General features: G+C 27.4%; 1 protein-coding gene across 1 annotated transcript in view; it reads right to left on the minus strand.

Moving 5' to 3' along the window:
- The window catches only part of SppL (signal peptide peptidase-like protein), a 36,263-nt gene extending 17,945 nt beyond the window's left edge, over positions 1-18,318 (minus strand). Inside the window, exons 1-2 of the mRNA XM_016054603.5 lie at positions 17,620-18,318; positions 15,017-15,094 (exon numbers count right to left, since the gene is read on the minus strand). Of these exons, the coding sequence (XP_015910089.1) occupies positions 15,017-15,094; positions 17,620-17,645 (104 nt within the window). The 5' untranslated portion in view covers positions 17,646-18,318. The remainder of the gene's footprint in view (positions 1-15,016; positions 15,095-17,619) is intronic.
- Positions 18,319-19,260: the final 942 nt, after the last annotated feature.

A 19,260-nucleotide genomic window follows, 5' to 3' on the forward strand; every position in this document is an offset into this window, starting at 1 on the left:
TTATATCACTATTATCTTATTTATATTATTTTATTATTAGTAGATGTATTATATATGCATATATTAGTAGTTTTTTTGTTTTCTAATTACATCAGAATAAAATTAGAAACAGTACTTAAATAGACTACACCTTTATTACGCGTCGACAGCTGGATTATTATTCTGGCAAACTCTAAATCTACCATAGAACAAAAATAGACTTTAAATAGTCTACGTAATAACTAGATGTTGATGTCCTAAAAAATATCCTTAACAAATGAAGAAAAAAAATATTTTCTTTGACAAAAATTTCACCTTTGTCTAACTTTTAAAACAACTGAAGGAGAAGGTTATGAAACAAAATGTTTTAGCAAACGAAATTATTTTACGTTAGAATATATATGAATAAAGTTAGGCTTGAAACAACATGAAGTCGAGAGTTTTAAATTTACTGATTAATGCTAAATCTTAGAGAAGATTATTATGCACCATTATTTTATTTATATTATCTTATTACTAGTAGATGTATTATATATTTATAAAAATACATGTAATAACTGTTTTGCTTCAAAATTACATCAGAATAAGGCTACAAATATTACTTAGATAGAACATACTTTTAATATGCGTCTACAGATATCTGCATTGTTATTCTGACAAACGTTAAATCTACCGTAGAACAAAAATAACTTTAATTAGTCTAAGTAATAACTAAAACTGTTGATAACATAAAAAATCCGTTAAAAAATGCAACAACAAAAAAAAAAAAAAGAAAGCATGAAAAATTATCTTAAAATGAAAAATGCTCCATAAAATTTTGGTTTTAAATAAAAAAATTTTTAAAAAAATTAGAAATTGCAACTTGCATTTATAAATTTAATAAAAAAATTAAGTAACAAAATAAATTTGTATTTTATGCTGAAAAAAATAAAAACCTGTTAAAGTAAAAGATTATAAATTGCTTTTTGTATTATCAAATATTTATTGAAAATATTCTTAAATCGAAAGAACGTTTATTGTCTAAAAACAAATTCTTATACCTTGAAAAACTTCATTCAACATCATTTGTCATTAAAGCAAATTTGTTATTTTTTTAAAAAATAACAAATTTAAGTTAAATTTAAACTTTACATAAATTTTTCACACTAGATTGCCTAAGGAAGTAATTTTGACTGCTTTTTAATTTCAATTAGAAAAACAATGATGACACAATTTCTTAGAATTTCGTGACTTTTTGTACAACATAATTTTTTTTATTGTTAATATTTACTAATAACTTGTTTTATAACTGAAAACAATATCAAAAATATTAAAAATTAACTTCAAACAAATTTTTTTATACATTAGTTATTCTTTCACAAATGCAGTCAATTTGACTGCTTTTGGGCAATACAGGTATTTCAGTCTTTCTAGTGTTAAAGAAAAAAATTAATTCGCAAGCAAAGCGAAAAACAATGAAAAATATCATTCGAAATGCGTTCAAAATTACTGAAAAAATGGCCAAAAAACTTATAGTGACATCCCTAAGAAGCGGGGAAAAAACAACCGAGAATACAAACAATTGCAAATAAAAAAATTCATTAGACATAAACATACTCGTTCGGAATAATAGTATTTAAAACGTTATAAACAATATTTTGTTTTTAATTTATCAGTGCACAGCTGATCCACATAGCGGATACATGGCTTAAAAGATCAACTGATCAAAAAATAAAGTATAGTTAAATGTTTCAGTATCGTATTACAAGTATTTTCAGGTAAGCAATTTTGTAGTTAAAATGTGCCATAGCAGATCCCATATGGCCGGGGTTTAGAAATTATTTTCAACCCTGTTTACAGATTTCGCTGTCTCTATCCTTGCAATTAATTTCGCGAGATTATAGATGATCAAATTCTGAACTAAAACAATGTTTGTAATCCTTATTTTTGAAAAATTTCTATCAAATTCAAAATTTCATTTTCATAAATTATCAGCATAAAAATTATTATGGAGAATGAAACATTGAACAGTAATTTTCAGAATAAAACTTAATTCGAACAGTAATTTCTAAAATAAAAATTAATAACTAATAGCTTGAAGTTTATTTATTTATTTTTTTTAAATTAATGAGACATTTGAGGGGAAATCGATTATTTGAACGAATGAACGACACAAAATTAATTCTTTAATAGAAACTAAGGGAAAATTCTAGATAATGAAGACAAAATTTTAATATCTTTAGTTTGTATTCTTTTACATAATCCTGGAATATTAAAGTAAGATAAAACCAAAAACCTGTAGTTTCTCAAATATATCAGATATGAACAATAACTTTATTAACTTGATCAAAAAATTTTACAAAAATCATTCGAATTTTTTTTTTCTTTCGTTTGATTAATCCCGGCTTTAATTAAATAATTCTTAAGAATTCGACTATTTTTTAAAGCTGAAAAAAGTATATTGACTTACAAAAAATTTCATATTTCATACCTATCTGAAATCAGTTCTGTATCAGTTCGATTGACATGATTAGATTCTATCGACATCTACAACATTACCCAACCTGGATTAGAAATAACTTGATCATACACGCAACAATTTTTTTTTTGGAATACTGCCACAAATTAGAACTCAGTTGAAAGGAAAGGAAATTGATACAAGATAATTTTGATTTGTATTAGTACTTAAAAGTCCAGTTCAATAACTTAAAAAAAAATTTATGAAAATTAAAATTTTACTATTATGATCATAGTAGATATAATGAATAAAAAAAACTTCTTTTTTTGTCTTACGTCTTTTTGCTGTAATTTTAAAAATATTCAATAAAATTAAACAACATTTTTAGAGCAATTTAAAATTACTTACAAAATTTTTGCTTTAAAATTTAAAAGAAATTTCGATGAAAACAGTGCAATATCTAAGTAATTAAAGTAGTTTTTTACACTAAGCATGCACGGAAAAATTCGAATTTTTTTTTTTTTCATAACTTGGTAGTGAATCGTATTTGGTAACTAATGAAAACGCTATGATTTGAATATCTTAAAAATATGAAAAGTTTTAACCAATTTTCAGATTGGAACAGCTTTTGAAGTTTTTTAAAAATAGAAAGAAAAAAACTCAAAATGATAAGGGGTTTTCTACAAATATTATTTTGTATCATAAGACAAAATTGAATAACAAATTATTACACCTTACTATAAACATTCATACACTGAAATATTATTGTATGAGGAAAGAAAACATGCAAAAGAAAAGATACTTTTATGGGACATCATGCTGGTGTGAACTAACTATGAAAGTAATTTCTAAATAATAACTAGTAAAATATAAATAACTTAAAAAATTAATTTAATACAATTAACATAAAATTCAGTTCTTCTTTAATCTTTATAATAAACTCAACGATATTTCTTTTCGCATTAAACAACTAAAATAAAAAACGAAAAAGAGTATTTAAGAAAAATAACGTGTCTTATTTCTCTAATCTTTTAGTATATATAAAAAAAAAATTAAGTTTGTTTAAACAGAGAAAAAAAATATTTTTAAAAAATTGTACCCAAGCGACATAGAACTTTCTATTTTTGGCACCATGAGAATAGCAAACAATCTTGCGGGAGAGAAGAAAAAATTATTCTACGGAATTCCCTTGCTTAAATTATTAATGAGACGCGAAACTGGATTATTTTTAAGCTTAGCACGCGCGTTTAGAGAAAAGAACAAACAAAAGAATTCCTGAATTATGTAAAACATTGCGGAATCACGCAGAACACATTGCTTAGTTGAGATCTACCCGAAACTCTTAAATCCCCCCCCCCCGTTAAAAATTCTGCACTTTTCATGCACTACTTAACAATCATATGGCCACTGCTCACTCAATATTAAACTTGACCTCTAATATTTAATGTCATAATTTCTGTGCTGACACACCGACAAGTAAGACGCGACGTTTCTTTGTTTTACAACAGAAGTAAATGAATCTGTGTGGTGCGTGGCTTGATTTTGAATACTATGATACTCTAATTGAAATAAAGACATTTCCTAGAATGCTCCTTCTAAAGCCTTAAATGCCTAAATTTTTATTTTTAATAAATAATTTTTTAAATCAACCTGGAAAAGTTAATGAAAAAAAAATAGCATATTGATGTATTTTTACATCATCGTGAACATAATGTATCATACATTACAATCACTCCTTGAATTCTACAAATCTACCGCGTATAACAATATAATATTTCAAACATAAATTTTATATACATAATCGTTTTTTAAAGTAATTACTATTTATATATTATAATTCGTAACACCCGACGAAATGAAATGGTACTCAGTGCGCCAACAATGAAGATTATCACAGATAAAGAAACAAACTGTTGAAAATACTAGTTGTGTTCGGAAACGTTAAAAAAAAAAGTTTCAGCGAAACTTAAATTGAAAAAATAAATAAAAAAACTAGGCAAAGGTTTCTACGTAAAAAGCTATGAAGTTTCAAACATACGTATAGACTTCATAGAAACTTCATATCGTACATATGATGAAGATCGCCATCGCTATGCATTCAGTGTTTCCCAAACTTATGACTTTCGTGTAAAAGTGTGCACGTGAACATTAATTATTTTCTTATTGCATATTTAGTATTCCATGTTTTGGCAACAGCAGTTCTTGTGTACGATATAGATTTTGAGTTTTTAGAATAACGGTGTGTGTAAATTTTAATAAAGTATTGATTTGTTTTTCTTTTAAAAGTTGTTTCTTACATTATCAGAAGTGGGATAAACAGGCAACTGTAATTAATTTTGAGTTTTGAGTTTGAAATGGCATTTTTATCGCGACTTCGCAAAGATCAGTTACGTTACTTAGCTAATGAGTTATCTGAAGATGTTTCTTCTACTACTTTGAAAATCCCTGACTTGAGAAAGTTAATATTGAATAGCGAGAAATACGATGAAGAAATGGTTCGAGGAATGGTAGAAAATTTAGTTGAAGACGCCGAGCGCCTTCGTCAAGAAGAGAAAGAAAAAGCCGAGCGCCAACATGCATATGCATTGGAAAAAGAAAAAGCCGATCGCCAACATGCATATGCATTGGAAAAAGAAAAAGCCGATCGGGAACATGAATTGGAACTCAAGAAGTTAGATATTGCTGCTAAAACTTCAGAAGTAGTCGAAACTGAAGTAATAACATCGTCGCCAAAAGTTGATTGGCAGTCACAACTGAGAAAGTTTTCTACGAGTAATGAGGATATCAGCCTTTATTTAGTACATTTCGAGAGAGTAATGAAAAGAGTACAAATGCCAAGTTCATTGTGGATGGCATGTTTAATTAACCAGTTACCAAGTGAAATTGTCCAAATGATAATGAGAGAACCAGAAGAACAGTCAGAAAATTATGACTATGTTAAATCTCTTTTGCTTAAGTGCTACAGACTAAGTCCTGAAAAATTTAGACAACTTTTTTATTCTCATGAGAATACTGATGGAAAGTCATGGAAAGAATATTACCACGAGCTTGAAACGTATTTTAATGGGTGGACTGCGGGACTTAAAATAAGTAGTTTTGAGAGTTTAAAAGACCTGATCATCACAGATCGAATGAAAGCTCGGGTGCCGCCAGATATACGAGAACGTTACTTGGATCAGTGGACCCATATAATTTCACCCTATACATTAGCTGAAAAGGTAGATGAATTTATTGAGCTCAAAGATGTTTTTAAGAATCATATTCAGTATAATAATAAATATAGTAACAATAAGTTTTTGAAAGAAGAAAATATCGCCAAGGGCAAACAAACAGAGCCAAGTCGAAGTACAACTAATAATCAAACTGTTTGCTACAATTGTTATGATACCGGCCATTTTGCCCGTGATTGTGTAAAGCCAAAACGTCCAAAGTTTTGTACTGCCTGCAAAACAGAAGGACATGGTACAAAGGAATGTCCAAGGAGAGCGTCTTTCCCATTAGTCAATGCAGTTTCGTTTTTACCCAGTTCCAGTAATAGTACAACGAAGAATATTATCATAGAAGAAGTAAATACTAGTGCTCTTATGGATACGGCTGCTGATATATCTATGTTAAAATATAGTTTTGCACAAACGCTTAATAAAAATATTCATAAAAACATAGTTACACGAATTCGAGGTATTGGAGGTGTAAGGGAGTCACTAGGAATTATCATACTTAATGTGACTATAGACAGGGTAAAGCTGAAGGAAGTTCTGTTTTATGTAGTAACTGATGATACATTTGAAGGCCCGGATGTTCTCATCGGAAACGACATCATTGACTCACCCGAGATAATAATGGTTAGAAATCAAGGCAGGTCCAAGTTAGTTCACGTGGAAGAGCTGGATTTTTTGCATGATTTCCAGATTAATGAAATGCCTGATAGGGTTGTGTTGAAGACCCTCGAAAAGTGCGCGATTGAACCGCGTACAGTTCAAATGGTAACTGTCTTCAGTGCATGCAAATCTCAAAACGGATTTATTTCCTGCAGTGATCGAGATGGTCTATGCAAGGATGTTACGTTTGCTATCCATGATGGTAAATCCCAAGTGCCCGTCGTGAATCCTAGTAGCGTAAAATTACAATTAAAGAAAAATCGTGTTATCTTGCGAGGAAATTTGGTATCTGAAAAGAGTTACAATTCAATGGTTAAAGAAGATGCGGATTCAACCCCAGCCGTTTTATTAGCAAAAGAAATTGTGCGAAATCCTATCGATAGAGAATGTGTTAAAATTGGACCATCAATAAATAAGGAACAGCAGCAAATTTTATGCGATTTGTTAAATGAATTTAGGCTGTGTTTTGCTTTAAAACAAGATGAACTAGGATGCATTAATAATACTATAATGCGTATCATTGAGACACCAGGTAGTAAACCTGTTTCTCGTTCACCCTACCGAGCTTCGAACTACGAGAGACAAGTTTTAAGAGAAATCGTTCAAGAATTAAAAGATCAGGGTGTTATTCGTGACAGTTCTTCTGAATACAGTAGTCCTGTTTTGCTTGTATCTAAAAAAACTGGTGATCATCGTATGGTAATTGATTACAGACATTTAAATTCACAAACAATTAAGGATAAATTTCCATTACCCTGCATCGATGATTTGCTTGGAAGACTGTCTGGTTTTAGTTTATTCTGCATCCTTGATGCATGTCAAGGATTTAATCAGATAGCAATGGATGAAGAATCCTCACGAAAGGCAGCTTTTACAACTCCTGATGGACATTATGAGCCTACACGTTTGTTTTTTGGCTTATCGAATGGACCACCTGTTTTTCAGCGAGCGATGTCATTAGCTTTGGGTGATTTGCTTTGGAACGGTGTATCGTGTTATATTGACGATATATTCTTTGGTTCGATCGGCTTTGATGATATGATAGTGAAGCTTCGACAAGTACTTGAAAAGTTGCTAAAAGCTGGGGTAACACTGAAGCTATCTAAATGTGAATTTGGAATGTCAGATATTGAGTATTTGGGATTTGTAATTGATAAAAATGGAATACGACCAGGTCCAAGAAAACTTGCTGCCATTGCTGAATACCCCGCTCCTAAGACCAAAGATGAAAGTCAGGATGGTCGAGTGTAAAAGTGTGCATGTGAACATTAATTATTTTCTTATTGCATATTTAGTATTCCATGTTTTGGCAACAGCAGTTCTTGTGTACGATATAGATTTTGAGTTTTTAGAATAACGGTGTGTGTAAATTTTAATAAAGTATTGATTTGTTTTTCTTTTAAAAGTTGTTTCTTACATTCGTGTACCTTTTCTAAATTTTCGTAACGCTGTGTACCACTAATAAAAAAATTTATGCATTTTTTACTTTAAAAAAACTGCACAAAAGTTAAAAATCACAACTGGCTGTTAACACCACTAATTATTAACTGTTAACTCTGCAAAAAATAGCCAGCAGAAAAATACGTAATCGTAAATTTTCATGGTTAACTTTGTTTTTAAATAAAATTTTTTGAAATTCTCGTTTGTTGCAAGATATTTTGCATAAGAATGCGTACCCCCGCTAAACTGCTCCCGTACCCCTGGGGGTACGCGTACCACACTTTGGGAAACACTGCATGAGGTTAAAACCAATACAATACAATTGCTTTAAAACTTAGAACCGCTTATATTCAATATCTTAAAACTAAAATTAATCCATTAATTTTTTTGTGTGTGTGTGTTTGTGAAACACCCTTGTCTTGTAGTTAGAAATTTTCAAAATACTTCTTAAAACTACAACGATCAAAAAGGCCAGAAAGTCACCATAAGAAATCGAGTAAATAAAACGTAAACGTTTATAATGCTTCGTTAAAAATGATATTTGTCCATTATTGTTTTCTGCTAACAAATGAAACAAAATTACACTTTTGTTAAGTGGATATTTGTATTGCTGCCTAGACAATCAAAAATAACTGTTCGCCTATCACAAGCATGCGATTGAATATCGGATTTAGGGTCATTGTTATAACTACAATGAAAATCTCTTTTAAATAGATGTTCTGTGCTTTAAATATTTTGACAGTAAAACCTTTTAAATTTACAAAACTAGCTTGGAATTGTTTATCAGTAACGTTCGAAACATAAATCGAATTAACGCTCTCCAAACCAAATGTTCAAATCAATACATTCTATTTTCATGCACTCAACGATAAACAATACAAAGCATATTGATCCTAGGCACAGCCATCTCAGCAAATGGAAATGTTGATTCTAGTTGCTATCATTACAACAATAATTTATTTATTTACAAGCTACTAATTGAATATAAGTACTCAATATTTTAGTTTTTCCATATTTCGGAGGGTCCTGCAATGGTCTCCATAAAAAGAATTAGCTTTTGGAACATTCATTCGATCGAGTTGATAACCAAGCAACTCATGCATCTTTTCATAGTTAAAAACGCATTACTAATATTTCTAAGAAATGTAAAAAGTGAATAATGACCGAAGGAAAAAAAAATAGCCATACACATACAGCTCCTGGCCAAATTATTAAACGCACAGTAGTTTTTTAATAATGTCATGCTTTGCACGAGTTTATAGGCAATACTTTTATATTTAAACACACATGTAATGGGTTTATATTCAGATTTTTTTATATGCTTCCTATTTGTATTAATTTTTAATGTATTGCATTACAATGTTAACCAATTGATACACGAACATAAACAAGTGCAAACCAGTATCAGTCACGTGCGTTAGTTGCGGACGTATTCCGGAGACTTTATGCGCTAAGTTTATTTGTTTTGCAGTTTTACACTACGCAGTTATTTGTTTATTTTGTGTGCAGTGTTGAAATAATCAATTGGAACATTTTCATCGTGGGTAAAAAAGGCGATCTTTCACCATGTAAAAATGCTGAAATAAAGGCCCTCGTGAATGCTTGCTAAAATATTTTCAAACCGCGAAGTTTAAATTCTTTAAGCCCTGAAGTTAAGAACGTTTCCCCCTCCTCGAATCAAATCAATCTTTCCTCCTTCTTCAAGTGTAATAATGAGCAATATTTCATCAAAACGATAGATGTTCAAAATAAAAATAACTTTAAAAACCAAACATGAAAAAATACAGCCATAAAATATATTGAATTGTGTAAGTTGTATATTATGAAATGATCCTGCTAAGCAAGTAGTGAGGGAGGGTACCAAAAAGTTAGATTATTTTCAAATAAAAAATACTTCAACCAATAACTTCATATTAAGCAATCATTATCATGAATCAATGTAGGAAATTTATTCTTGAAGGAACTTATTGCTTTGTTGCTTATAACTATAACACAGTTTGTTGCTTATAAAATATGCACACCAGGATTAGTTCAAAAATCTTTAATAACTAATCAGGCAATTTTAAATTACTTTTGCTAGAAAGGCTGCCAAGTTGTTAACGACCGTAATTCCGAGTGCGCATAAATTCCCCAAAACCATTGAACTTAAATCTACATGCGGTGCAGCAAGAAGTTTTTGAAATTAAAGAAAAATTAAAGCGAGATATTTCATTTTTCCATCAATGATCAAAAAGTTTTTAATTTCGTTCGGAGATGCATGTTAAATATTAACATTTATTTTTCATCAACAATTTAAAGGTGTAATTCTGCATAACGTGTTCTAGTTAAGCAGAATTACACAGTTGATAATAATAAAAATAGTGTGCTAGATTCCACGTGTTCTAAATATACGTAACAAAACTGTTCAGTATAAAAGAAAAATAATAATATCCAACAGATATTCGGAGAAAATCGAATAATAGAAAAGGGTGCGAATATTTCTTTCCCAGGTTTTTATCTCTTTTCCGAAGGGAAAAGCTTCCGGTCATCTTATAAAACAAAGGGCGAAAAAGGGTCGCCATCTCAAGCTGCGTGTCACTGACCTTGAACGTTGGTTCCAGGCCAAGAAGCATGACTGGGTAAACTTCACAGTAGACTTATAGTCCCCCCCCCCCTCAGCTTCTTATTAAATAAAATAAAATAAAAATATTCATATAACGTACAGTAAAAAAAGGTAAGAAAAAGTCTAACTATCCTCATCTCAGATAGCATGAAAAAGTTCTCCTTTTTCAGTTAAAAAATTCAAGACGTATTTTCTTGTAAAAAATTGAATAATTAAACAAAAAAGTAATACAGTTTTAATATTAGAAAAATTATTATTCACAACTATAGTGAAATAAAGTGCTCAACTCAAATGTTATCCTCAACCTAAGCTTTTTTTTTTCTTACAATATCCTATTCCTAAAATACATATCTTCTAAGTTTCTTGAAATTTTTAAGAACAGTTATATGACAACAGTTTATGGGCCCTATCGCAAACCGTGGCCTGGCATTAAATGTGGACTCTTAATAAAACAATAGTATTAAAAACATTTAAAATTAAGACTACAAAACTAAAGGTCTCTAGCCATTTTCAAAAAAATAGTGTATTTTATTCAATGAAATATGGAAAAATTAATTAGTGTCCTAATTAATTTTATTAATTGGCCTAATTAATCCTAAAAATTGATAGAATAAATAAAGGGTATCTGCGCACCTCGAAAGTCATGAAAAATCATGAAAAGTCATAAATTTCGGTATCGGACAAAATTTGTCATATTTTTAACTATTTTTTTAAAAAAATCATGGAAAGTCATAGATTTAGGTCGCTGAAAAATCTTATTTTTAAAATAGAATCCCCCCCCCCCCAATTTCATGGTGTAAAAAAATTTTTACAAAATCCTCACTCAGTCTTATTTTATTAAAATATAAAATGTTTTTATCACGTTCTTTAAAAAATGATGGTGCTCTTTTAAAAAATGAAAGAAAAAGCATCATTTCTAGAGGGAATTATCTTTTTAAACTTCTGTAATTTCAGAATCTTTATTATTATTTTTTTTTTATTTTATCAATTTGAAATTCTAGCTAAAGCAGGCCAGTCATTGGGGAATTTTTTTTTTTTTTTTTGGAAATGAGAACAGAAAAATCCAGAGTATTTCTTTTCTTTCTGATGAACAAGAATAGAATACCTTTAGAATATAATTCTGCAGAAAAAAAATTATTTGCTTTTGTATTTTTTTCACTAATTTCATTGCTTCAACTCTTTCTTTACCCTGTTTTTTAAATTTAAAATCTATAAATATGAAGATGCAGAGTATAACAGTTTTGGTTACACCTATCATTTCAATTAATGTTATGTTTTTTTTAAATTTATTGTTATGTTTTTGTCCGAGAAAATGGTAACTTCGTTAAGTCGTGAAAAATTCTTGGAATAGAAAGTCATGGATTTGAAAATCTAAAATGTAGCAGATACCCTGCAAAAATAATTCATTTTATAAACCCTTTGCATCTAAAAAGTGACTCAAAGTCACTCTGAATTTTAAAACTTCTTCACGTGAGCAAGTTTTGATCTAATGATTGGATGTTGAAGTGATAGAATGCAAGCTTAATATTTCGAGGGACTAACCTTAAATATACTAAATAATAAGTGCACAGACAATATTTTAAATAACGAAACCAGGCACAAAAATGTACCTTCTCTGAAAAAACATTTATTTTTATTAGGGATTCATATTCTTTACCCTCGAAATATGAAGGGATGACGCAATCTGAAAAATATGGTCTCAATAGCTTGAACAAGAGAGCGGATAAAAGTTTTGGCCCTTTAATATTAATTTTACTTTGTGAGTATTTTACCATATATGAAAATTTCTTAAGCAATTTGAAAAAATTTTTGCAAACAATTACAGGATGCGTGTATACAAAGATAATTTTTAATATATATTTATAAATTTTTATTACTTAATTATTTAATTTTTATTATTTTATTTTCATCCTTTTTCTTACAAGTCAAATAATTTGAATTGTAAGGTATACAAAATTTCATATCATTTTAAAAAATATAATTTTAAATGGCAAAATTTAAAATTTGATTGCAATCATTCAAATAATTCCCTAATTATCAAATTTTAAAAAAGTTGTAAATTAATTTAAAGTTGTAAAAAGTTTAAAATTTCATTCCTCAAGAACTAATAATTTTGCTCCAATATTGAATTTTACCATTTAAAATTATTAAAAAAAAATTTTAATCGTTTAAAAAGTTCCCAAGATATGGTGAAACACAAAAAGTAAAATTAATATTAAAGGCTATTTTTCAGATCGTAGCAACTCCCCACATTTTGGGTTCAAAAATCCATATCTATGGGGGGGGGGGGGGGAAATTTTTGTTTATTCAGACCAAGTACATTTTTGTGTCTGATTTCGGAATTTAAAATATTATCTGCACTAATTAATTAGCAAATTCAAAGTTAGACCCTGGAATCATTAAGTTATTCAGGGTGTTCACTTTTTCATTTTGTGCACAAATGTATGTAATATGTATGAATATATCTGTGAGCAATGGAAACTTCATTGATTATATACAATGAATATAATGCCAAAAAAGTAAATTGTATGAAAACTGAAGGATTTATCGTGTCTGAGAGAATGGAAATAAAAAAAATTTCCAAGGTAACATTGTTTTAAGTTTAGAAAAGTATTTTTTAAAGTTGCTTTAAATAATGTTGCATCTTTTTCCCTTAGGTAATACTTTTGGAACGATGTTTTCACCTGTACCTCCAATTGAAACATGTAAAAAAATAATAATAAATTTTAAAAAATCATAAAACATAGGGAAAAATTTTTTTTAAAGAATTGGACAATCAGAAAAAATGTAAAGAATTTTTTGAAAAAATAGAAATAGCAGGTTGCACCAGGTGACCCGATTTTCAAAAGCTTTCTGTGCAAAAGTAAAAATTTAAACTAGTCTCGTGTTTCAATTTGGAAAATGATACATAAGCGAGGAATCGATAGTAATACTTAGGATCAAAATAATTAAGGGTGTTTAGAATAGTTAGAGTAGAATACTTAGGGTAATACTTCTAAAATGAAAGAAAATTTTAAAAAAATTTTATTTCAAACTTAAATAAACAACACAAACGCTGCAAGCGAAATCCAAGAATTTAAATAAAATCTTTCCTTCTGATAGAGGTTTTTATTATTTTATAACTAAAATTATTAAAAAAAATTCTGTTTCAATGTTTTGTGATCTATGTGCAATCTTCTAAAAGTATGCATTGCCAAAAATACCATCTACACATTTACAATACCTATTTACCCAATATTTACAATACCTTTTACAACCGGATAGTGTCTGATTTAGAAATACGGGGGCCCTAACCACATTTTGGTAGCCCCATTGGTCCTCAAATTTACATGTTTTGTTCATTTACAAAATGCTTTTAAACTTTTTATAACAAAAGTAAATTATAATATATTTATAAATTTGTGCTTATATTTATTTCAATTTTTGTTAACTCATAACTCTAATAGACAATTCTTAAGTAAAAACACACAGAAAACATTCGTAATTTTTAAAGTAGGACACCCAGACAAGTAGGGGACATTTAAGATTTTTAACTATTTAACTTGAATAGTGTTTATAACTAAGACCTGGTTGATGCTAAGCAAGGAAGTTTTTACACAAAATTGCACAAAAAAAAATTTAAGGATAAATAATTTGTTGGGAAGAAATGTTTGAAAAAGATCTATTTCTGCCAGAAATTTAAGTATATAACATGTGGAATAGTTCTAGCCAGGGTTGGAGATTTTGCCGGCAAAAAGGGTTTTTTGCCAAGACAGTGGCAAAAACCGGCAAAAACTGGTAAAAACCGGCAAAAACCAAATTATCTAAGTTGCTGATTAAATATTATTACAAAATACTTGAAACAAATTTAAATCAATCATAAGGAATAATAATTTTGATACATTACATGAAAAAAATATTTTTAACATATTAATAATTAATGTAAAGGCAATAAGTTTTAAAACATTGAAAGTTTTTGACCTCGTTTCAATTTAGAATCCTTAAATAAATGTTTTTTTACAAATAAATAAATAATATTATTTGTATTATATTATTATTATTATATTATAAAAAATTATTATTTGTACAATAATTAACTACGCATCTTGATAGATATTTTATGCTTTAAATTATAGTTATATTAATTTAAAATAAGTTATTTCACTGGAAAAAAGAGAATAATCGCAAATTTTCCAATCAATAATGTTTCAAACTACTAAAATGATATATTATTACATTTAATTAAGGAATAATAATTTTGTTAATTTTTTTGTAATTATTTATATTTATAGTATATATTTCAATTTTAGGAATAATTTTGTACCAAAAATGTGTTTTTGTCCTCTCATCTTGGAAAATATTGGTTTTTGCCACTTTTTGCCAATTTGCTTGGCAAAAACCTGTTTTTGCCAGGACGGTTTTTACCGGTATTTACCATGGTTTTTTCCACCTGCGGCAAAATCTTGCCAACCCTGGTTCTAGCATTAACTAAAAATGCAGATTAACTCCACTTTAAATAAAGTTGAATTATTCTATTAAAATAATGCAAGAAAAATTTATTTAAAAGTGTAAAAAATTAGATTGATTTCTAAACACATTTAAAAATTAATAAATAATTTCCTTAAAAAGCAGGTAAAAACCACATATTTAAACAAATTAATAAATAAAATTGATGTCATAGCGAACATAAACTATAATTACCTGAAACTTCCATATACAATGAGAAGCATTGATATTAGAAAAGTTGAAACTCTTGACGAATCCACTAATGAATACGCCCTAAAAAAAATATCGTAAAATAAGTATTTGGAACAAAAAGTTCGCATGAATCTAATTTGTGATTATAGCTACAACTAAATGAGAAACCAAAATTAAGTAAAAGATAAGATTTGTATCATTCAAAAAATATTTTTATCATGATACATAAAAAAAATTTCTGTTATCTTAATAGTAAATTATATTTTTAAAAAAATATTTGCTAAATTTAATTACGTTAGAGATTTAAATTTCCCAGACTATAAATATTTTAAATGTACTTTGCCTTAAATCTATTTTAAGGAAAGATATTTATTGTTTTTTCAGAAGATTATGACAATTACAAAAACATATAAACAAAAAGTTCGTATGAATCTAATTTGTGATTATAGCTACAACTAAATGAGAAACCAAAATTAAGTAAAAGATAAGATTTGTATCATTCAAAAAATATTTTTATTGCGATACATAAAAAATTTTTTAGTTATCTTAATAGTAAATTAATTATGTTTTTAAAAAAATATTTGCTCACTTTAATTACATTAGAGATTTAAATTTCCCAGATTATAAATATTTTAAATGTACATTGTCTTAAATCTATTTTAAGAAAAGATATTTAATATTTTTTCAGAAGATTATAACAATTACAAAAACATGTAAATTAATATGTTATAAACATTTTGGGCTTTAAAATTATACATGAGATTTTAGATGGTGCAAACTATATTTAAATAAAATATTACAAAAGCAAAGTGACTCAAATAAAAATAAATGGATCTCATAAATCTATGTATACATATTTTTTTAAACAACTTTTATCCAGGAAATGATTTAACAAAAAGATTTAGAATAAACTTTATTTTTTAAACATATTTGTAATTAAATGGAAAATAAATTTGTCATATGATCATTTACACATATTACGTTTAATAAATTTCATTAATTCAAAGAAAGCAGAAAACTAAGTTTTTTACTTATAATTTGTGACTGACTCAGCAAGTATTTCTTTTTTTTTTTTTTTTTTTTTCATTTAAACAATTTACATACATGAAAGCCATATTCAAAACATTCATGGAATCCATATTGATTGTATATTCATATAAATTAAATTATAAAAATTATAAATGTTGCTATTTTTAAAAACAATACTATAATAAATTTGTTTTAATAATAATTTCATTAATTTAAATTTACATATTTATTGCTATATTTACTAATGATAAAAAAAATGTTAAGAAATGGTAATGTCAGATATGAACATTTCCTTAACATAAAAAACCGTTACCAATTTATCATGAACAATTTTTTTAAAAATATTATCATCTAGTAAAATAAATTTCTAGAGATATGTAATAAGAAAAAACATTTGAAACAAAGAACAAAATATTAGAAAGATTATATAATTAGTAACTCTAAAGTATGAGTTATTTATAGTAGGTATTTATTTTGTTTTAAATTCAAGCTCTTTTCATTTTTCAGGCCCTTTATGAATTACTAACAAAACAATAAAAATTTTACACAAAACGTTACAACAAATGCACCAATTTTATTAAAAAAATATTTATTTGAAAAAAAATTGATGACATTTAACTTGATACCAACAATAATATGAGAAATAAAAAAAAATTGTAATAAACACAATCAAATACATTCATAAATACAATAGTAATATATACAATCTGAAGTTTGATGAATTTTTATTTTTGCAAAACAATTTATTTCTAAAAAGCGAGCAGATGAGCAAGGAGCATACTAGAATCTTTTATTATTCTAAAATAAAAAGCTTTCTATTACTCTAATGCAATAAGATGAAAAAAATAAATCTTTATTTTATTAGACTTTAAATAGAACAAAACAACTATTAATAATGTCCGACAGAGTGTTTTGGTTCAATATTCAATCAATAATTCTAGAACATTCAATTTGTAAAATTAATATATTAGTTACAGTATGATCTTAAAAATAAAATGGCTGGAGTTTACAATTGATGTCTCTGTTTTAAAATTAATTCATCGATTTTAAATTTCACATCTCAAAAAAAAAATTTTTCAAATAAGAGTGAATTTATTCTAATTTTTTTAGACAATAAAAGTTTTTGTAAATAAAACACATAAGTCAGATTAAAAGTTTAAAAATAAATAAAATAATAACACAACCAAACACAAATAACATGGTTTTTAAAAAAAATAGTTGCTAATTTTGTTTAAGTTAATGAAGTTTAACATAATATTTGTTAAATAAAAAACGTTTGTAAAATTGTAATTTATGTAGAACATAAATTTAAATGATTAGATATTTAATAATTGCTTCAAAAACTAGCACATTTTGCTTTATTCAATGTCAATATTCACTAAAATTTCGTCTCTAAAATACTAGCAATTCATAAATTTTTAAGAAATATGAAATAATTACTACTATTTGTAGGTAATTAGTTATGTTTATCACTATTATAGAACTCAGACTTATAAGAATCTATTAGTTAAAATACATTGTTTTGTTGAGATAGGATAGTAAAACAATTCTTATAAAACAAATAATTTCTAAATTACCATTGGTATTCGGACATTTCCAGCATTTATCTATGTGATAAATAGTTGATGAACAACCGGAAAAAGCTCTTCAACTTTCCAGTATAAATAGTTTTAAGCTAGTACTTCATATTTATTGAACACTATAACACTCATACTAGCTACTCTAGCAAACACTTTCAGCAGATCTATGATTTTATAAACAGAATATTCGTACACAAAAGCTTCATCTGTGATTTTTATTTACAATATAAACATTAAGTAGATATACATCTTTTCAACAAGATCCACATAAATAAAAAGAGCTTCATGAAATGTACATCAACATATCCAATTGTACGAATTGTATTCACTCATTCTTTTAAGATTTGAAAAGAATTTTGAAGAGATATCTTTAAAATTTAACAATTAATCGGATACTCATCCCGTTGTGTTTTCAGAACATGACATGAAGCCATACTGATCATTTGGCCTGAAGGTAATTTTGCTCAAAGAAAGAGAAACAGCTGGTGGCAACAATTTTTGGAAGTGTTTTGCTACACTCCATTCCGAAACTTACCTCTGTGAGCTATTTTAAGATATTTTATAAATCTGCTTTTCGATAACTTTAATATTTTATTGTGATTTATACACCAAAATTAATTTAATTTAAATAAAAAACGAAATTAACTTAACGATCATAATTTATTATTTGGAAACGACCCCTTTTCAGTTTGATTCGAGATCAACCAATCAGATTGGTCTTCTATTCAGTTAATAAACGCTACAATTCAATAACGATGATGCGAGAAAAGTAGTCTCAGTCCATTTTCAATATTATTTTCTTTTCATGTTACAGTTTTGAAACAAATTGTAACGTTTTTTTTATTTTTTAATTTCATTCAGTTTTTATCTAAATTAATATTTTTGTTGCTTACTCGTATAATAATGAAAGAAAATTTTTATATAAAAGATGCAGCAAAGAATTTATTATTATTATAATGAATATTTTATAAACAATAGAAATACTGTTAAAATATTGAGAAAAAAATCGAATTATTGTGGAAAAATGTTTTCATGTTTTTCACTCATTCCCTTATATTTTCTACCTGAATCAGAACCGCGTTATTACCCATGTTTTTTTTTTTTTTTTTTTTCCGCATTTCATATTTAAATACAATTTTTTCCTCTTTACTACTTATGCTATCACTTCATTTTCATGTACAAAATATTTACGTTACAGTACTAAGGCCTTAAGAAGTAGGGAAATTTGCGAATTAATTATCTAAAGAGATTTGAATTAATTTTATTTTTTAATTATTATGAATATTTTTGAATCATACGAAGTTTTTTTTTGTGGAGGAGGCAGTAGGATACTTCTAAAAATGAAAAGACTATTTCCTTCGTTTCAAATTCGTACGCTTGAAAAAACAGGAAGAAAAAAAAGTTTGAAATTTTCAACACTAAATATATTTTTTTTTAAAAATGCAAAAATTTTTATACTAACAAATTGCAAAAAAATTTAAATATCAGCAGTGTGAGCCCAGAAAATATGCCCAATTTGCATGGGCACCCACTCGAGTGGGCGCCCGGAGGCACGATTTTGACTGTCAATCCGGGAACCTCCAATCCCTTATCCAAAGAAAATTTCACACGAAAAGTGGTTTTGATAATTATTTCTTT

This window comes from Parasteatoda tepidariorum, chromosome 2, assembly GCF_982258835.1.
Source record: "Parasteatoda tepidariorum strain Cologne lab strain chromosome 2, Ptep-v5.0, whole genome shotgun sequence".
In the NCBI taxonomy this organism is placed as follows: domain Eukaryota; kingdom Metazoa; phylum Arthropoda; class Arachnida; order Araneae; family Theridiidae; genus Parasteatoda; species Parasteatoda tepidariorum.